This window comes from Xenopus laevis, chromosome 6S (assembly GCF_017654675.1).
Source record: "Xenopus laevis strain J_2021 chromosome 6S, Xenopus_laevis_v10.1, whole genome shotgun sequence".
Classification (NCBI taxonomy): domain Eukaryota; kingdom Metazoa; phylum Chordata; class Amphibia; order Anura; family Pipidae; genus Xenopus; species Xenopus laevis.
The window spans coordinates 1,932,031-1,953,748 of record NC_054382.1 but is presented as its reverse complement, the minus strand read 5'-3'; the positions used below and the strand labels follow the sequence as shown (position 1 = coordinate 1,953,748).

The 21,718-nt window shown below is 45.3% G+C and overlaps 2 protein-coding genes across 2 annotated transcripts; one reads left to right on the top strand and one right to left on the bottom strand.

Annotated features, from left to right (window-relative positions):
• Positions 1 to 7,411: 7,411 nt before the first annotated feature.
• Positions 7,412 to 12,578, top strand: LOC108695508. Its single transcript, XM_041568132.1, has 2 exons — positions 7,412 to 7,997; positions 9,864 to 12,578. The coding sequence occupies exon 2, from the start codon at positions 9,873 to 9,875 to the stop codon at positions 12,351 to 12,353; it is 2,481 nt and encodes an 826-aa protein (XP_041424066.1). The 5' UTR covers positions 7,412 to 7,997; positions 9,864 to 9,872; the 3' UTR covers positions 12,354 to 12,578.
• Positions 12,579 to 17,713: 5,135 nt separating this feature from the next.
• LOC108695530 (E3 ubiquitin-protein ligase TRIM7) lies at positions 17,714 to 20,697 on the bottom strand. Its single transcript, XM_018224100.2, has one exon. It carries the CDS (start codon positions 20,437 to 20,439, stop codon positions 18,868 to 18,870), a length of 1,572 nt encoding a protein of 523 aa, XP_018079589.1. The 5' UTR covers positions 20,440 to 20,697; the 3' UTR covers positions 17,714 to 18,867.
• Between the last annotated feature and the right edge of the window lie 1,021 nt (positions 20,698 to 21,718).

Genomic DNA, 21,718 nt, shown 5'->3' with positions numbered 1-21,718 from the left:
TGATAAGGGATCATGGCGTGCATATAAATGTTTGACCAGGCTCGCTTCCCATTGGCTCATTTTTCCATTGGGCTAATGATGGCACTTGCTAAAACCCATTGAGTTTTGGCATCCACTGTGGCACAGCTCTAACACTTCCAGAACTTTGTCATGGAAGGCATAACTGTTAACTCTATTAGATTAGACATTTCTATATTAGACTGAATTCAGTCCTAGATTGTAAGCTCTGGTGAGCAGGGGCCTGTATACCACTCATTTGGGACTGTACTTGATTGTACTATATAGGCCCTGCTCTGGTTGTACGACTCTACAATATATGTTGGTGCTTAGAGATATCAATAAAATGAAGTAGATCTGCTATAAATGTGAGTGTTGTATCTGTAAATTGCAACTCAACCTTGGAGCTGTTGTCCTGCTGTTTGCTACTGTGGCCTCTAGTGGGAGCTCCAGCTCTTGCCCCAAGTTCCTTGCGTGCCCCTACTCTCTGCGTTAACCACTAGAGAACCCTAACCAGCCCTAATGTTCCATTTGCCTTCTTGTGCTTTTCTCCAGTGATACACAGGCTGAAACTTTCCAAACTTGCCCTTTTTCATCCTTGGCTCAACCCGGCTTGATGTTCCGAAGGGGCTTCAGAACCTGTATTGCCCTATCCCATGTGGTGGCATCAGAGGTGATGTCATACAGGGGAAGACACCAATCCCCCCCCCCTGTGGCTTTTTCATTGGAGAAGGCTTAGGTGGTCATGAGCAGGGGGAACCTAGTGAAGAGTTTGCCTGACGACCCTCCTCTATAGGTAGCATGTTGGTGGGATCTGCAGGCCTACTGGTGAGCCCACTACTTCTCTCCTTTTGGCTTCAACTACAGAATCTTCAGGTTTGTGAGCCTCCTATATATCTTATGTTGGGCCATACTTGTTGGCATATGTTTGTATGGGAGGATAAGAGTGTCTGGCACCCTGTAGTTGAGATGCACATGCAAGACTACATTGTCACTCTGGGATTCATCTGCTCTATGGTTCTAGCCCTGTATCACCCCTGTTCCTGCCCCCCAGCTTCTCAGGGAACTGCCTGAGGGACCGTGTTCCTTGATTGCTGTCTGCAAACTGAAGCCTGATCCATTTCTTCCAATAATAATAATACAGACCACACATAACTAAGCCTAGCCCACCAACAACGTGGCAGATGGTGGATCAGTATCAGCTTTAAACACAAGGCACTGGATTATTGACCTGTAAAATACATGCCTTGAGTATTGCTATAGATAGATATGAGTATATATAGTTCATGTGAGTGTATGGATGGATGGATGTCAGGTTTCTTTTGGAGGGGTTGAACTTGGACTTTTTTTAACCCAATTTAGAGAACACATGTTGGTCAAAAATATCCCAAAGGTGTAGGCTAATGGAGCCACACTCCAGTTGGGTTCAAAGTAGTTTTTCTTGCCCCCCACCAGCGCAAGGCCACCCACACCGGGAGGGAGCAAATGCGCTTCTGACGTCACACACATGTGCATAATGAGCAAGTTGCAGCGTTCACTCATTACGTGCATGAGTTCCCTCTCAATGGGGTTGGCTATCATTGGAGGGGGCAATTTAAAAACTACTATTACCAGGTTGGGGATAATATTTTTGACCAACAGGTGCCCTATGTAAATTCACACCAAACGTCAGCAGAGAATAAGAGAATTTAATTGCCCACAATGGGTTGTTATTTACCTCATGGCAGGAACTTCGCTTAGGATGTAATACACTTTACTAAAGTGACAGTTTTGAAATGACATTTAGTGCATCCAACAGGATTTACCCCCAGGACCCAGGGCATTGCTTACCCTCCCTAAATGAGGCCCGTTTTGGGTTCTGCCTATGGAGGATCCCTTATTCTCTGCCAATTTGGTGCGAAGTTACATAGTTAAATCGGTTAAAAAGAAGACAAAGTCCATCAAGTCCAACCCCTCCAAATGAAAACCCAGCCCCATACACACACCCCTCCCTACTGTCACATAAATTCTATATACCCATATCTATACTAACTATAGAGTTTAGTATCACAATAGCCTTTGTATTATGTCTGTCCAAGAAATCATCCAAGTCCCTCTTATAGTCATTAACTGAATCATCACCCGGCAGTGCATTCCCCAACCTCACTGTCCTCACTGTGATGAACCCCCTACTCTGTTCCTTTAAATGAAACTTCTTTTCCTCTAGTCTGAAGGGGAGGCCTCTGGTACGTGATTCTCTTTATGGGTAAAAAGGTCCCCTGCTATTTGTCTATAATGTCCTCTAATGTACTTGTAAAGTCTAATCATGTCCCCTCACAAGCGCCTTTTTTCCCCCAGAGAAAACAACCCCAACCTTGTCAGTCTCCCCTCATAATTTAACCACTAAGTGGCACTGCCTAGAGTTCCATGGCTTGTTTTCCACAAATAGCCCCAGATCCTTATCAAGGTTTCAATGTATTCTTCTGACGCTGTACAAGCTTTGAACTGGGGGTCACTGACCCCATCTAAAAAAACAAATGCTCTGTAAGGCTACAAATGTATTGTTATTGCTACTTTTTATTCCTCCTCTTTCTATTTAGGCCTCTCATTCAAATCAGTGCCTACCAACCAACTGTTATACAGTTACGTCCATAAACCTTTGGACAGCGACAACATTTTTCTAATTTTGGTTCTGTACATGACCACAATGAATTTGAAATGAAACAACTCAGATGCAGTTGAACTACAGACTTTCAGCTTTAATTCAGTGGGTTGAACAAAAAGATTGTATAAAAATGTGACGAACTAAAGCCTTTTTTTACACAATCACTTCATTTCAGGGGCTCAAAAGTGTTGACTCACAATTGAGTGAAAGTCTATTTCATGGGCAGGTGGGGCAATTCCTTGATTATTTCATTATCAATGAAGCAGATAAAAGCCCTGGAGTTGATTTGAGGGGGGGGGGGTGTATGTGGAACAGACATGAGGACAAAGGAGCTCTCCATGCAGGTGAAACAAGTCTACGCAATATGTTGGCGCTATATAAATACATGTTAATAATAATAATAATAATAATAATAATAAAGTCATCCTTAAAGGGATACTGTCATGGGAAAAAGCATTTTTTTCAAAATGAATGAGTTAATAGTGCTGCTCCAGCAGAATTCTGCACTGAAATCCATTTCTCAAAAGAGCAAACAGAATTTTTTATATTCCATTTTGAAATCTGACATGGGGCTAGACATATTGTCAATTTCCCAGCTGCCCCATGTCATGTGACTTGTGCTCTGATAAACTTCAATCACTCTTTACTGCTGTACTGCAAGTTGGAGTGATATCACCCCCCCCCCAGCAGCCAAACAACAGAACAATGGGAAGGTAACCAGATAGCAGCTCCCTAACACAAGATAACAGCTGCCTGGTAGATATAAGAACAACACTCAAGTTAAATCCAGGTCCCACTGAGACACATTACATTGAGAAGGAAAAACAGCAGCCTGCCAGAAAGCAGTTCCCTCCTAAAGTGCAGGCACAAGTCACATGACCAGGGGCAGCTGGGAAATTGACAATATGTCTAGCCCCATGTCAGATTTCAAAATTGAATATAAAAAAAATCTGTTTGCTCTTTTGAGAAATGGATTCCAGTGCAGAATTCTGCTGTAGCAGCACTAAAAATGTCAGCATTGGTTTGTAAAGATTTTAAGGCATCTCGCTCAATTTTGGAAATGTTTTGGCGCAGACCAAATTGATTATTGTTTTTAACACGGTGTTGTTTGCTGACATCTACCATTACCATAGCCTCGAAGGTATCAATAGTAGAGAAGTTACCAGGTGGAATGAATGTACTCCTAGTACCAAGTTTACCTTTAAATCTATCGATAAATTCATCTCTTTGTTCAGACTCCCTACCTGCAAAAAATGCCTTTAGCTTCAACGTTCTAACAAATTTGAACAAATCTATGGCAAAGGAAAAAGTAGGTGCAGTGAAGGTAGGAATAAAATTAAGTCCTTTATCAAGTACAGAAAGTTCATTAGGTTGCAGTTCGTATGCGGAAAGATTAATAACAGGATTTACCTGCGGTATGTCCTCCCCGCTCTGGTTTGTTTGTACGGTATTTTTTCTTTGGCCCCTCCTGGTCCTTCTCGACCTCCTTTTCGGCCCTGTTCTAAAAAAGAGACCGCGGAACCTTGAGAAGAGGCAGGCGACGAGAGCTCCGAATCCGTGGATTGCACCACCGATTTCTTTGAAGAAGTAACCGGGGACTGGTAGCGTTGCCGATAGGCCCGTCTGCTGTCCCTCCACGTATATACCTCTCCAGTCTCGTAGTCCCGCGTGTCGCGTCTGAACTTGCGGAGCTTGACCTGTAGCAGCTCCTAATGTAATTTCTCGATTTTTCTTTCCAGCTCCTGTAAAGTATCGTTGTTTGTCGGGCCAATCTTGACCTTGTATGTACACTTTGATACTTTGTATGCATTTTTTTCCTTTTTCTGGACACTTTTTGGATTGGACTTTTTATTATGGACTTTTTAACAATTTTAATATCCACTACACTTTTAACATGCTAATTGTTCACTGTTATCGAACTTGTATATTTATATCAGCTGTTGCACTTTATTTGGATTTTAAGTATTTGAATAATTTATTTTGTAATTGGATACACCCACTTTCTATCACGTGATTGTTTTCACCTATAAATGCTGTAGTGCAACTAGTGTTTGTATGCTTGATAAAGGGGGTAACCCCGAAACGTTGCATGCTGCAATAAATCACATAGCAAGGCCGAGCCTGCTTGCATTATCCTGTGTGCCGGTGAAATTTTTGTACTGTAAATACAGAGGGGGCACTGCAAGGTACAAGCCACTCATAAGCATCAACAATACAAAGGCTACATTGGACTTTGCTAAAAAAGCCGCACAGTTGTGGAAAACCATTGTTTGGACAGATGAAACCAAGATGAAGCTCTAGCAGAATGATGACAAGAGTAAATAAGTCTGGAGAAGGCTTGGGAAGAGCTGATGATCCAAAGCATAGCACAGTTGTGTATAAAACATTTGGGGGGCAGTGTGATGGCTTGGGGTGCATGGCTGCCAGTGGCACTGGGACACTCAAAATAACTCAAAAACCACAAATAGTAAAAAATAAAAAAAACAATTGCAAATTGTCATAAATGAATTGAAAGGTTTTCCAATTTAGTGAAATCCCTCTGCAAAGTGGCAGCATCCTGCCTGGAACTTATAGTTCTGCACAATTTAGTCTCATCAGCAAAAATAGAGACGTTCAATGGCCGCATCCAGCTCTAACACTTGGGCCCCATAGGAGGGAAGGGTCGGTGCACTAACAACAGGGGTATCAATGGACATGGGAGGCCTGTAATGATGCTCCTTGTCTGGTGATCAGTGATGTAACATGTGACACAGGCAGTGGCTACTCATTGCTCGAGTGACTCCCTCAGTACAACACACTCTCCTCACACAATACACATGAGCGTCACACTAACACTTACACACAGGGAGCATTTCAGAGGAAATTGGTGTAAATACAGACTCTATGTATCAGTGTCTCCAGCAAACACGGATTTCATTTTAAGGTATGTTGTTAATAAATATATCTCTGTGAAGTGGAAAACGTTGCAACCAAAAAAATGGCAGCGCCCTTACACCGACATCTCTGAGGAGAAATGAGAGCAAGTGTCTTTATTGGTCCTGAGTGTGTGGGTTGTACCAGAATGCTGACACTTCATGGGGAGGACGGAGGTGCATCCCTCATGATACCAAGGCAGTTCCTTACTCCCAGCTTTACTCACCCCTGTCTCTTCCTTACTCCCAGCTTTACTCACCCCTGTCTCTTCCTTACTCCCAGCTTTACTCACCTCTGTCTCTTCCTTACTCCCAGCTTTACTCACCCCTGTCTCTTCCTTACTCCCAGCTTTACTCACCTCTGTCTCTTCCTTACTCCCAGCTTTACTCACCCCTGTCTCTTCCTTACTCCCAGCTTTACTCACCCCTGTCTCTTCCTTACTCCCAGCTTTACTCACCCCTGTCTCTTCCTTACTCCCAGTTTTACTCACCCCTGTCTCTTCCTTACTCCCAGCTTTACTCACCCCTGTCTCTTCCTTACTCCCAGCTTTACTCACCCCTGTCTCTTCCTTACTCCCGGCTTTACTCACGCCTGTCTCTTCATTACTCCCAGCTTTACTCACCCCTGTCTCTTCCGTACTCCCGGCTTTACTCACCCCTGTCTCTTCCTTACTCCCGGCTTTACTCACCCCTGTCTCTTCCGTACTCCCGGCTTTACTCACCCCTGTCTCTTCCTTACTCCCGGCTTTACTCACCCCTGTCTCTTCCTTACTCCCGGCTTTACTCACCCCTGTCTCTTCCTTACTCCCAGCTTTACTCACCCCTGTCTCTTCCTTACTCCCAGCTTTACTCACCTCTGTCTCTTCCTTATTTCCAGCTTTACTCACCCCTGTCTCTTCCTTACTCCCAGCTTTACTCACCTCTGTCTCTTCCTTACTCCCAGCTTTACTCACCCCTGTCTCTTCCTTACTCCCAGCTTTACTCACCCCTGTCTCTTCCTTACTCCCAACTTTACTCACCCCTGTCTCTTCCTTACTCCCAGTTTTACTCACCCCTGTCTCTTCCTTACTCCCAGCTTTACTCACCCCTGTCTCTTCCTTACTCCCAGCTTTACTCACCCCTGTCTCTTCCTTACTCCCGGCTTTACTCACGCCTGTCTCTTCCGTACTCCCGGCTTTACTCACCCCTGTCTCTTCCTTACTCCCGGCTTTACTCACCCCTGTCTCTTCCGTACTCCCGGCTTTACTCACCCCTGTCTCTTCCTTACTCCCGGCTTTACTCACCCCTGTCTCTTCCTTACTCCCAGCTTTACTCACCTCTGTCTCTTCCTTACTCCCAGCTTTACTCGCCCCTGTCTCTTCCTTACTCCCAGCTTTACTCACCCCTGTCTCTTCCTTACTCCCGGCTTTACTCACCCCTGTCTCTTCCTCACTCCCAGCTTTACTCACCCCTGTCTCTTCCTTACTCCCGGCTTTACTCACCCCTGTCTCTTCCTTACTCCCAGCTTTACTCACCCCTGTCTCTTCCTTACTCCCAGCTTTACTCACCCCTGTCTCTTCCTTTTTTTCCCCTTTGGAAAGAGCCAGTCTATGCCCAGAGCAGGGCCCGGTATTTCCCCTAAGAGACAAGGCCCAGCCCACTCCACAAAGACTAATGTCCCCCATTCTGCCCCTCCTGTGACATCACAGCCCCCTAGTGACGCAACAGCGCCGTCTCCACATCCCACCAGGCGCCATTTGTGACTAACGGGAGAGTCTCAGACTCCCGCCAATACTAATGGCCCCGTCCCTTTCACATTGAGCGCCTCTGATTGGCGCAGGCACTGTAACAACTGCTTGTTGCCATGGCAGTCGCAATGCGATTGGTGGAATCTTCTCCCCGCGCCTAACAGAGACACAGGCATCGCAAGGCAAAACTACTGGGCCGGTGTGAGGGAAGCGGCGCCCCACTAATATCTCTACTCGCACTGACCCTCAGTCTGTCACTCACCGACTCCTCTCACTGGCGGCTCTTTGCTTTTATTTGATGCAGTGAGAGAACAGCACAAACCCAACACGCCTCAAATTTAATCAGATTAATCTATAGGTCTATAGTGGGATTGGAGGCAACACCAGAGAACTGCAGTAACGGGCTGTGGAAATAAACACACACCGACTCACTGGCCTGTGTACTGGAATATCATCTGCCCACCAACAACATGGCGCCGCGTTTGAAGTAGGCGTTGACAAATCTCTTATTGGTCCAAAAGTCTCATCAGAACTCGTAACGTTCGCGTCATCTTGATTGGGCGGAGATTAAGTAATTCCCGCCCTTCCATACATTGTGATCTGAGGAGATTCACTGAGAGACAGACTGGGAATTGTCTTCTGCTCCCTGTAACTCCCTTCTACTGTGTCCCTGACATTCCCATCCCCTGTACTCACATCTCCAGCCTCATCTACTGGGTAAGTCATTTTCCCTCCTCCTCCTCCTCCTCCTCCTCCTCCTCCTCCTCCTCCTCCTCCTGTACTGTCTGTGGGACTGGGGCTTAATCCTGCTGCAGGGACTGATAGAGAGGGGAGACTGGGGCTTAATCCTGCTGCAGGGACTGATAGAGAGGGGAGACTGGGGGGTTAATCCTGCTGCAGGGACTGATAGAGAGGGGAGACTGGGGGTTAATCCTGCTGCAGGGACTGATAGAGAGGGGAGACTGGGGGTTAATCCTGCTGCAGGGACTGATAGAGAGGGGAGACTGGGGCTTAATCCTGCTGCAGGGACTGATAGAGAGGGGAGACTGGGGCTTAATCCTGCTGCAGGGACTGATAGAGAGGGGGAACTGATAGAGAGGGGAGACTGGGGGTTAATCCTGCTGCAGGGACTGATAGAGAGGGGAGACTGAGGGTTAATCCTGCTGCAGGACTAAGAGGAGGGGAGTGAGACATTGTATATAAGATAAAATAAATGGTAAATCAATGAGATTCTAATTCCTTCTCTAATATTATGTATAGTGTGAGGGTGGGTGTGGGAGACAAGTTTACATGTAGCAGTATAGATGGGAGGCTGGATTTGCTGTGCTCTCTGCAGGCTGCTGCTGACTGGTTATAAGGGTCAGTGACCCCATAAAGCAATTTTGTATGGACACTGCTGACTGGAATTTCAATGGGCATCCCCTCCCCCTGACGCTCATATCCTGTGCACAATTGTAACCAGCCTTCTCTCCCAGCAGTGAATAGACACAGAGAACACTGGGAGGGGGTGGGGACACCCAGTTTGCTATCTGTGCATATAATGTGCCAGGGTCACTGACCCCAGTTACCAGGCAACTCTGCTAACTCGGCTGCCTGCAGTAGGAATTTTTTTTTTCCTACAATGACAATAATCCAGACAGATCTTTATTTACTATGCGAAATATGCTGGCGCTATATGAATAATTGTTAATAATAATATTCATTCAGTGCTGATTTAATCCTGGAAGTGTACTTCTTTGGTCATGTAAATGTACAGCTAACCTCTATGGTTTCAAATGGACCAACTGCAGAAGAATGTTTGATTAGAGCCAGTTGAACGATAGGGTCCCCCCCAAGCTTTGTATGTAAAGCAATACCGACCCATTCCCATGGATTGTCACTATCACTCTAATGAGAAATTGCTCTTCTGATCACTTTTGCAATTTCCATTCATTATCATGGTGGCCTATTACACTGCAGTTATCATGCAACAGGAGCCCCTCTCTGTGCAGTTCTCTTGCGACGTGTTGCAGCAGTATCTCATGGTTTTGGTCTGGCCACTGTATTACTATCAGCAATCGAAAAAATCCACCATCAGAAAATCTGCTAATCAGAAAAATATGGGATAATTTGTCCTTTAACTAAATCAGGCTGCATTGAACTGCATTGGGTTAATGTGTCTAGTCCCCTTATATAGTTATTTGGATACAGAATTCCAATTCACTGTTCCTTCTGCTCATAGGCTGTTCTCTTTCCCTTGGTCAGAAGGGGAATTTGCAAAGGATATTATTTTGGTCTTGTACTTAAAAGCCAATAGACTGGTAGAAAAGCCATCTCCCTAAATATCCTTGTACCCTTCCGTATTAAAGCACATTGAATGCCAAATAAACCAGGGTGGTAGTAAAGTACTATAGTGCATGAGTAGAGGGAAAGGAGCACCAGCGGGGGTAAAAACTCTGAGACTGAATACCCCGAGGAGTGTCTAACATATTGGCAATCCAACTGTGAATTTATTGTTCTTGGTCCTTAATAGATTATTCAGACTGTAATTTTTTAGTTGATATTAAACCGTTTTAATTCCCCTCAAATTTCTATGTGTTAAAGGGATAAAAGATGCCGACCTGCATAGTGAATGGATGTTCGCACAGCTGCAAGCGGAAGAAGCAATTTCCGCACGTCGTCCTTCATGTTTTCCCCGGAAGTCTCACCCTCATAAAGAACTGGCTCCAGCACATTCCACAGAATTTCGGAGACATCAACGAGATGGCACTTAAAATTTTAGAAAGGAAAAAAAGCGACACATTCCGCCTGTGCTCGGAACATTTCACCCCGGATAGTTACACGTTCAAGGGCACCAAACGAGTTTTGAAAAGGGAGGCGGTGCCAACACTCTTCCCTGAAATCTCCTCGCCTGAGTTGGCAATTTTGAATGCGCAAAGATTTAAAAAGAAAAAGGGCAAAGATGCAGAGACGGAACAGGACTTGCAGTCTATATCTTCAGTACTGCCCATTGCTCATACTCCATGTTCCCTAAACTCATCTCTGCTCCAGACGCCACCCACACCAGCAGATGTCTTTGTGGCTCATTCATCAGCTTCGTTAACATCACCTCGCTCGGAAACTGCTCCTCCAGATCCAACTTGGATAGCTGCAGGAAATCCCTCGCAATCAAATCCATCGATAGAAGAAAAATCTGGACTACAACCACCTTCTTGTGCTCATTGCAAAAAACCTGTTCCAAAAAGCGCAATATTTGTTGACACCGACATGAATACGGATTATTTCTATAGGAAAAAGAGTGTGTCGACTAATACGTTTAGTAAATTTGGTAAGAAGAGTGTCGCCACGCAAAAGATGATTTTTCAGAAAAATAAGGGTTTGCAGTGTAAACTCCTCACGGGTCACTACCCAGTCCCAAAAATGTCATCATTATCAAGTCTGCTACACTCAGCTGCCACTCCGATGCACTCTCCAAGCTTGAAAAGCAGCTATAACAGACCGGCTATGGAGATGGGTCCAACCTGTCTGAGAATGATAGAGGAAGAAGAGTACGATTACATTCATAATAAGGGAGAACAGATGCACGAGGGCGGGGCTACAGAACTCATGGACCTGACATATGAGCCTTTAGTTCAAAGCATAGACAAGTCCAATGTTGTTGCTGATGATGAATATGAAGTGGAGTCTACAGTCGATTCAGAGTGTATGCTGGATTTTGGAAACAAAGATGAGGTCGATGAGAACAAATTTCTTGTATTTGAGTCTTGTCTGGATAAGCTTCTCATGGGCTCTCGGTGCAGGGGAGGGAAGAACTGTCCAGCGGCCATTAAGAATATTAGGAAGAAAATTACAGGATCTTTCCTCAGTGTAGATGCTGTTTGCACTAACGGACATTCATTTCATCTTTGGGACAGTCAACCCAAAAAGGGTCACATGCCGATTGGTGATGTTTTGATGTCAGCCGCTGTTGTCTTAAGCGGCTCCAATTACAGCAAAGTGAGTTACATGAATAAAATTCTGGGGCTCAGACAGGTCGGAAAATCAACACATTATCGTCACCAAAGACTCTTCCTGTTTCCGACCATTAATCACCACTGGAAATCGGAGCAGGACAAAGTGATAAAAGAGTTGGGGAAGAAACCGTTATCCGTTGTTGCTGATAGAAATTGTCTCAGCGAGGAAAAGAGCTGTGTTTACACATTTATGGAGGCCACCTCAAAGAAGATTGTGGGTTTTAAGGTGGAGCAGTCATCACCTGAAACATCTTCTCTTGTAATAGAGAGGAACACATTTCAAAGTGCCTTGGACGAAGTGCTGCACCGCAACTTAAATGTTCAGCTTGTCTGTACAGAACGTCAGCCCTGGATAAAGAACCTGATGGAAGAGAATTATGCCAACATCCTACATGAGTTTGATGTCTGGCGCTATGGGAAGTCCATTGGTAAAAGAGTGGCTGCCGCCAGCAAAAAGAGAAACTGTTCTGAGCTTTCAGAGTGGAGCGCCCCCGTGAGAAACCATTTATGGTGGGCGGTTAGATCATGCAAAGGCAACACCGAACTTATGATGGAAAAGTGGAACTCGCTAATATATCATGTGATTGGGGTACATAACTGGAAGACAGGTGCCCTTTATCATGGATGTGAACATGCGCCAGAGGAGGACGACGCTGCAAGATTGTTCCTAAGGAAAGATTCAAGAGCTTATAGAAAACTGAGAGAGATTGTACTGAGTCAGAACATCAACAAAGATCTTCCAAAGTTGGTGAATATTTGTCACACTGGGGAGCTCGATGTGTTCCGCACTAATACCCTTAAGTACTGCCCAAAGCAAAACCACTTCTCCAGGGGTTCCCTAATTGCACGCACTCAACTAGCCTCACTAGACCACAATAGGAATGTCCATTACCAGCTGGCCATCTTGGCTAATGAAAAAGACGAAGAAGCGCTAAGGGAGGACTATCCCAGGGTGGAATTTAGCCAGTTAAAGAAGGACTGGAGAGTGAAACCAGTTTATGACATAGAACGTTGTGATTTTATATTCACTATACTGAAAGACGTGGTCAAGTACGTGTATGGGGAAAAGTGTTTTGGGTAGCGGCGGTGGCTGACTTCCTAACCCAGCGGAGAGACGGAAAAATGCAGAACAAAGATCTCCTAAAGTTCTGCCAGTCACGTAACGACTGATATCTGTGTATTCTATCCATCTATACATTTCATTGACTTTGCTTTTGCTGAATGCCTGAAACATTCTATCCATTGAAAATACAGATAATTCTCATATATAAATGTGTATATAGTTACAATAAAACATCCAGGAAAATGAATGGATCCCTGAGTCTCGAAAGTGGGGGGAGAATTTGTAACAGGATGTTTAGTAAATGACAGTGAGAGTGTTTTATGTGCCACTAGAAAACACCAGGGCAACAAAATCCTTTTGCCTTTCATGACAACGATTGCCCTGTGCAGGAGTTCCCATTGGAGGAGAGGTGGGCCACATTAAGATCCTTTTATAGGTTGGAGAAGGAATGTAAATAGTATCTCAGCCTGAAGAAGTGTGTCTGTCAGAACCAGGGTAAGAAGAATTACCAAACACTCGAAGGCATGTGAAGCGGGGCGAACCCCTGCGTGTTTATTCACGTCAGTGATGTAACGTTTTGGGGGCGGACCCCTTCGTCAGACATACGGATTAGCGTCCTCCCACAAATCCATATACTCTCGTTAATTAGCCAATTAGTGACAATCAATGTGCAGAATTAAAAACATTTAAATCGTATATTTCTTACGACAGTATAAGGTGAGTTCTCCCGCTTCACATGCCTTTGAGTATTTGGTAATTCTTCTTATACTGTATTATCGGAGAGGTACTGACCTCTTTTCCAAACACCAGGCGGGACACTTGGAGAGGCTGGGAAGATAGGTATTGTATTTGTATGAACTTTTAGAACCAGGGACCACTTAGTACTATCAGAAACTGCTTTGAGGGCTGGGACTGAGGGAAAGCAGAGGAGGCCACGTCTAGATCACTGGTGGTAAGAGGTGCACTAAAGACTAAAGCACAAAGGAGCAAGTGGAGGGGGGGGGGGTCAGTAGACTGATTGGGTTGGGTTGATCCAGGAAGTAGCATGCTAGACCAGTATTGTATTGGGCTACACTAATATGTGGCCTGGCTCTCACTGAAGAGTGAGGATCAACAGATGTGGGACATGGGTAGGACAGGTGCCTGAAAACTGGAACAAATTTCACTAAAGGTGCAAGAATTATAGGTAGCCCTGAAACAGACAAGGAAGGCACAGAATGGGATAAAAAGGCTTCAAGTTGAAGCAGTGTATCAGCACAGGGTCCGGAACACACCAGAATGACCTTCATGGATCCATGGGTGACAGTGGGCTATTATAAGTGACTTTATTTAGGGCAACCTGTTGATATCTTACTGCTTGCCAAGCTGGACCTGACTTCCCTGCTGGGCGCCATGATGATGAAATGACTGGGCCATGGTGGAGGTACGTAGAAAGGCACACCCTCACAGTGCTGAGCCCAACCCAACCAGAGGCGCACAACCATCTCTGTTAAATTGGAGTGTTAGAAAAGAACAGCAGACAGGATTAAAAAAAAAAAGTGACCCTCATTTAATAGAGAATATTGGCATTTATAATCCCATCAAGTAAGTAATGTACTACACTGGTAAAAGTTATTATTATTAACATGTATTTATATAGCGCCAACATATTGCGTAGCACTGTGAAAAGTTCTGTGTTTGCTTTAGAAACTTTGCTATAGTTTATATAAACCAGATGCCGTGTAACTTTTGGGCCAGCCATTCAACCTGGAGAAAAGGCACAGGTTACATAGCAGATAACAGATAAGCCCTATACAATACAATGGTGTTTTATCTGTTATCTGCTGTGTAGCCTGTGCCTTTTTTCATCTTGAATGGCTGCCCCATGGCTACACAGCAGCTTGTTTATATAAACTACAGTAGTACTTATCGGTTTTCTACTGTGTATCCTGTGCTTAAATGGCTGCCCCCATGGCTACACAGCAGCTTGTTTATATAAACTATAGTAGTACTTATAAAAACTATAGTAGTACTTATCTGTTATCTACTGTGTATCCTGTGCTTGAATGGCTGCCCCCATGGCTACACAGCAGCTTGTTTATATAAACTATAGTAGTACTTATCTGTTATCTACTGTGTATCCTGTGCTTGAATGGCTGCCCCCATGGCTACACAGCAGCTTGTTTATTTGAACTATAGTAGAGTTTCTGAAGCAAAAACATAACTTTTACCACTGCAGTAGATTATATTTTAATTACTTGATTAGTTTTGTTGGTGTTACTGTTCCTTTAATATGGTTACTCCTCCCCCTGCCCCTACTCTTCTGGGTATGTTTCCACTAGATGTTGGAACATGGCTGGAGGGATTTGCTCCCTTTCGTCCCCAGGAGCATTAGTAAGGTTGGGAACTGATTTGGGGGTCAGACCTGGCTCACAGTTGGTGTTCCAGTTAAACAGGGCTTTCTGCTGACCAATCATATTCTTCCACTCCCAGTTTAGTAACTGAGTTCTGTAGGTGCTTGCATTTGGCCCCCTGTCATACTCCCTGTGCTCGCACTCCACTTCGCTACTCCCTGTGCTCGCACTCCACTTCGCTACTCCCTGTGCTCGCACTCCACTTCGCTACTCCCTGTGCTCGCACTCCACTTCGCTACTCCCTGTGCTCGCACTCCACTTCGCTACTCCCTGTGCTCGCACTCCACTTCGCTACTCCCTGTGCTCGCACTCCACTTCGCTACTCCCTGTGTTTCCACTTCGCTACTCCCTGTGCTCGCACTCCACTTCGCTACTCCCTGTGCTCGCACTCCACTTCGCTACTCCCTGTGCTCGCACTCCACTTCGCTACTGCCTGTGCTTCCACTTTACTACTCCCTGTGCTTCCACTTTACTACTCCCTGTGCTTCCACTTTACTACTCCCTGTGCTTCCACTTTACTACTCCCTGTGCTTCCACTTCACTACTCCCTATGCTTGCACTCAACTTCGCTACTCCCTGTGCTTGCACTTCACTACTCCCTGTGCTTGCACTCCACTTTGCGAGTGCCCAGGGCAGGTTGGGGCATTTTGCTCAACACGCCCAGAGTGACATTTTGAACAGCAGATGGGGTGAAGACCTGACTCTTTACTCCAGGGAGTGATGTTCCAGTGCTTGAATAGTGGCGCTTACTGTACCACCCCAGCAGCTGATGGCACCCGATGATGATAAGTTGGTTGTTTTCCCCATGTGTAGTGTAATAGTGTAGTGTAATAGTGTAGTGTAAATGAACAGAATAGTGCTGCTTGGGATGGTATAGGAGACCTGTAACCATAAATGGCCGAAGGGAAGAGGAGCCAAAAAAAACCGAAGATGCAAAAGATGACGCCCCTGAGCTCCGCTGCACATAATCACACGTGAGTTTCACAATTAGGGGCACATTTTCACTAATGCACTAGTGGGGGGGGGGGCAAACAGAGTCTTCAGAATCAATCCTGGTGTAAGCCATTGTCTCACCACTGACTCTCCAATGCCCAACTAGTAAACCTTTAAAACAAGCTAATAAAATTGATGAGGGGCTATTTTAAGCACTTTTGCAATTTACATGTTGTTTATTAGATATTAAGATAATATATTATGGGACACATGTAGTGTTAATACTAATGAATTTTGTAACAACAGCGCCACCTTCTGGTCAGTTTGGAAACAGTGGAGGAAGTTGTCAGGAGAAAGAGTCTGATGTTCTGCTTGGGAAGAACGTTAGTGTTAGGGTACCTGGTGGTGCATCAGGAACGCCCGCAGTCTCCTTTCCCCGTGGCGTATGTGCTCCTTCGTTTGGCGCAACCACAGGCTAATGGATGTTGTCCAACGTAAAGGTCTATTCATAGTTCCTGGGTGCATTTACTTGTCTGTCCTGATCTTTGCCTGTTGTCTGACTATTCCCCTGGGAATCTCTTTCTATACTGCGATTGGTGTCTGTGACCCCGACTACTCTCTCGTTTCCTGCATTTGTACTGCATTTTCTGACCGTTACTGACCTGGCCTGGTTTTGGACTACGCTACGGGTTTTGGTTTTTACTACTTCATGCTTGGTTCCCTTGCTCACTCATAACTCTCTCCTTGGACCTCTGACATTAAGACATGACGGCATCCGAGTAGCGGAGGGCTTGTCCCGAAGCCAAAGGCGGCTGTTATAGGTGGAAGGTTGACTGCGAGTTTGTTTTGAGTTTTGGGATACCCTGCGTTACAAATTGACAACGGAATTTAAAGCTGCACAGTCCTAAAGTAAGATATTTGATAAATATATGGGTGTAAAAACCCCAGATCCAACACTTATTTCTAAAATAAGTAATTGGGGCCTTTTCCATTGTTTTTCAGCTATAATAGAGGCAGCCAGTGCTTGTGGGCTCCTCCATGTATTCCTGTACTCTCCCGTGTTACTCTCCCACGTTACTCTCCCATGTTACTCTCCCTTGTTACACTCCCACGTTACTCTCCCATGTTACTCTCCCTTGTTACACTCCCACGTTACTCTCCCACGTTACTCTCTCCCGCGTTACTCTCCCGCGTTACTCTCCCACATTACTCTCCCACATTACTCTCCCTTGTTACTCTCCCACGTTACTCTGCTGTTTTCTTTCCTCTCTCACTAGTTTCTCTCCTGCCTCTTCTCCTCTTTTAGCTGAAATTTACTCTTTTATTTACCAGTCCAGACTCCAGATAAATTCTGAAGTCCATTTTCTTTTTCTTATAATTCCATCCTTGCATTGTGGTGCCCCCCATTGATATTCCTGTGTTCTTATGAGGAAAGAGACAGAGGAAAGTCAGAATCCAGGAGTAAAGAAAAAGATGTACCTTGGTGCTGCTCCTGCCACAAATAACTGGGAACAGCCAATTACTTCAGCTTTTCCCCTTCAGAGTGTAAGTCCCGGTCCAGCCACGAGGGGATTGGCTAGACTGCAGGAAGTGTCAAGTTTCTTCCTCAAAGCTCAGCCAATCCTCATGTGGCAGGACCGGGACTTACAACTTGAGGGGAAAAACAGAGTCAGTAAAGCTTTTTCTTATTCTTTGTGTGAGAAGACTTCCCCTAACCTTACTGAAAGTCTGCCCATGCCAATGAGAATGGGAAGCGTTGAACTCCACACTTGGTTTGTTCCAATGAGCAAAGGGAGGTTTGAACTTCACACTTGGTTTCTCTCAGAAAGAGCGGGAAAGTGCTGAGGCGCAGGCTGTGAGGGGAGACGAGACACCTCACAATTTTTACACTAGTCCAGACCTGCTTTTCATAGAAATATTATTTGTGTGATATTCATGACTATTTTGTATCTATTGAGGGCTCTGGACACCCCACCAGGGCAGAGAATAGAAAGGGACAGACCCTGCTGCCAATAGCAATACATATACACAGAACTTACACACCATACAATATTTGTTATGAATGTTTACTGGAATTATGTTTTCTTTTATTACACAGAGTTTTGCATATATTCATATTTACAGCAGAACTCGGAGATGTATAAAGGAAAAGGAGAGGAGCCCAAAAAACAATGAGACAGAAAAGGCAGATTCTAAGGAAAAGTGAAAAGCCTAAAAGGTGAGTTTAATAATAAGTTTCTTTAAGAGAATATTTCTCAGAAGGTGAAACAGAAGTCGCCAGGGTTCATCAGAGAGAAATTCCACAATTGATCTCAGGTGGAAGGAACATTTTGTTGATCAGGGCCCCGTGATTTCTAATGGCGGCGCGGCATGTGCATCAGTTTCAACCATTTGTCTAAATGAAACCTGTCAAACTGCAAGTTGATCCAAAGGATCCAATGAGATGCATCGGGTACATTATATTCAATGAAAGGCAGTGGTAGCTGACCCTCCAGCACATACTGATAAACCAGGAATATTATATCAACAGAGGGGCAGTAAAATTAGCATCAAAGAGTTGCCAGTTTCATCTAAAATGCCCCTGAACATTGGGTAAGATAAGTGCAGCCAATTCTGTGTATTGCCAGTCCAGAAAACAATGTAGGGTTCATTTAATGCAAATTTAAATTACAATAACCCAAAAAACAAGACAGTATAAATGCAATGACAATGTCATTTAAAGTGAAAGGTTCATGGCTTTCGGCCCTCGGGCTGAAGGCTGAAGGCCGATTGCTGAGGGCCGAGGGAGGAGTTAGCATGATTGATGGCCGAGAAGGGAGGAAAGGAGCGGAGGTTTGACTGAACATTTAGACGATGAGTGACGGTAAAAGCACCCAATGTGCCATTCAGAAGGCATAGGATATCGCAGGAAGGAAATGCGTTCCATAGGGGAAATCCAGCAGCATGGAAGTTTGTGAGCAGGATTGATTATTCCTGAGATGTAGTCTAGCAATGACAGAAGATTTATACCCAAACCCCCCAGAATCCTACCAGTAACAGTCACAAGGGAGCAGCTTATCTATTTTCTCTTCTTCTTCCTCAGACAGGTTTGGGGAGGCTTAGCCACCTCTAGTCTTAATGAAAATCCACCCATGTTGGTTCTGTTGTACAGGAAGTGATGTAATTCATCCTCTGATTAACCTGTTCAAATGACAGTGGGATGGAAACTAACTAATGATTCTCACCCAGGCACCTTCCCCCCATACACAGAATGCAGCACGGAGGGGCTCAGTGAATGTGGCAGTGAAGGTGTGTAAGTGTCTGATTGGCTCACTCAGCTCATAAAAGGACAGACGTCTGGCGTCATAGTCCAATGAGATCCTGATTCTCCTGCAGGAAGGGACATGGGGTAAATCTATGCCCTTTCTGTCATGTCTCACTGTATAGTTATTATTCCATCTGCGCAAACACCAGGACTTGTTATTATGCCCAATACAGGACTGACCCCCTCCCCTCTCTATACTGGGATAGGCCACCCCTACCATCAAGCCCCCTAATTCACTGTCCTCCACTTCCCAGTAATGTCGCCCTGAGGGGAAACTCCTGCTGCTTAAAGTCTGAGTATAATCCTGAAATCTCTCTGGGGATTGTGGGTAATGTTGTTGCGTTAGTGAGTAGGAAGCAGATTTCCTGTCCCCTGATACAGATAAGTAATTATAAGCTGTGTTTATATCCAGTAACAGGTCTGTAGCCTCCTGCTCATAGATCCTTCCCTTTACCCCAGTCACAATGGCAGATAAGCTTGTGAGTAATGTCTCTGAGATCAGATCCACATCCAGATCCCCTACAGCAGGGACCTTTATATCATGTCTCTCTCTGCCCCCCTCATTATCTGCAGCTCCATGTGATTCCCGTTCCTGTAGGACAGTGAGTGGATCTGCCATGTTGCACAGCTCCTCAATGTGACGGATCTTCCTGGACAGCTCGTCCTTCTTTATTTCCAGCTGCTCCATCAGATCAGTGAGTGTGAGTGAGAGCTTCTCTTTCTGGCTGGAGATGTCACTCAGGAGTCTCTTCTCTAGGGCTTCCAGCTGTTCCCTGATGTCTCTAAACAGGGCAGTGACTCTCTCTGTCTCACCGGCTGCTTTTTCTGCCACTTCTCTCCTGCGCTCCTGCAGTCTCTGGGCTCCTCTCTCAGTCTCCTCTCTCTCTGGCCTCAGTTTCTCCAGAACTTCCCTCAGTGTCTCTTTCTTCTTCTCAGAGGCCTCACTCAGCAGCTCCACCCTGTGGCCCCTGTGCTCTCCGGCCAGACAGCAGGACACACAGACACAGACAGACTCCTCCCAGCAGTAATATTTCAGGGGTTCATCATGGACTGAGCATTTCTTGTCCCCCAGGTGCATTGTGGGTTCTATTAAGACGTGTTTTGCTGACTTGCTGTGCATCCTCAGGTGGGTCTCACACACAGAAGACTCACACAGGAGACAGGATTTAACAGCAGGTACAGGAGAGAGGACACAGTAGGTGCAGGGAATCCCAGTCTCCCCCAGCTCCGGCTGAGCAGAAGGGAATCGCTCTGCTATGTTACCCAGAGTTCTGTTCCTGGGCAGGGCAGGGCGCTCCTTAAACTCCTGTCTGCATTCAGGGCAGGAATAAACCCCAGATCCCTCCTGGGTGTCCCATGTTGTCCCAATACAGCCCCGGCAGTAGTTATGGCCACACGGCAGGGATACAGGATCAGTATAAATGCTCAGGCAGATGGAGCAGCTCAGCTCGTCTCTCAGATCAGCAGCCGCCATCACTGAGAGCAGGAACAGCAACTGAACAAGAAACGAAACTGAAAGTTCCCTTTTATCAAAGACAAACAGCACTTTGTACTCCTGGGAGTTAACCCTCTCAGTTCCTGAATAGGGTGAGTATCAGGCTCAGAATAATTTGTAGCTTTAGACAAGAAACTTTGTAACAGTGAGAAAAGAGGTGAGTGAGAGGAGGGATGGAGTATGGCAGCTCCACTTATAATAACTAGTGTGATCTTAATTCTCCCTGGAAAGAAACAAACAAGTTGCAGATTAGTCAGGCTCTCTGCATCAGGCTAATTTCATAATAATATACTTTTTTAGTAGTATGTGCCATTGGGTAATCATAAATAGAAAATTGCCATTTTAAAAAATAAGAGCCACCCCCTGGGATCGTAGGATTCACGGTGCACAAAAACATACCAAAGAAACTATACTTGTTCAGACACTTGAGCCAATTAGCAGACAGAGTTGTTTCTTTTGCTTCCACACTTCTTCCTATTACAGTAAGAGCTCAGGTGATCTCTTCCTGTTACAGTTAGAGTTGTAGTATTTCTGGTCAGGTGATCTCTTCCTGTTACAGTTAGAGCTGCAGTATTTCTGGTCAGGTGATCTCTTCCTGTTACAGTTAGAGCTGCAGTATTTCTGGTCAGGTGATCTCTTCCTGTTACAGTTAGAGCTGCAGTATTTCTGGTCAGGTGATCTCTTCCTGTTACAGTTAGAGCTGCAGTATTTCTGGTCAGGTGATCTCTTCCTGTTACAGTTAGAGCTGCAGTATTTCTGGTGAGGTGATCTCTTCCTGTTACAGTTAGAGCTGCAGTATTTCTGGTCAGGTGATCTCTTCCTGTTACAGTTAGAGCTGCAGTATTTCTGGTCAGGTGATCTCTTCCTGTTACAGTAAGAGCTGCAGTATTTCTGGTCAGGTGATCTCTTCCTGTTACAGTTAGAGCTGCAGTATTTCTGGTCAGGTGATCTCTGAGGCAGCACACAGACCACCACTAAGGGCAGAGACAGGCGAGAAGATTCGGGGAGATTTAGTCACCTGGCGACAAATCACCTCTTCCTCGTGTGACTAATCTGCCTCCCCCCCGGCTAGAATCTAAATCGCAAGCGGGATGGCATTCGGAGTGCTTTGTTTTCCAAAGAAACTTCGGCCAACTTCAGAAAACAAAGCACTCCGACTGCCATCCGCCGGCAATTTTGATTCTATCTGACGGGAAGGCAGTTCGGGGAAATTAGTCGCCCCGAATTAGAGGCAATTTGTCGCTGGGCGACTAATCTC

Bases quoted from the DNA above. Each gene is read 5' to 3' on its own strand.
- LOC108695530 (XM_018224100.2), bottom strand. From the start codon at position 20,439: ATGGCGGCTGCTGATCTGAGAGACGAGCTGAGCTGCTCCATCTGCCTG.
- LOC108695508 (XM_041568132.1), top strand. From the start codon at position 9,873: ATGCCGACCTGCATAGTGAATGGATGTTCGCACAGCTGCAAGCGGAAG.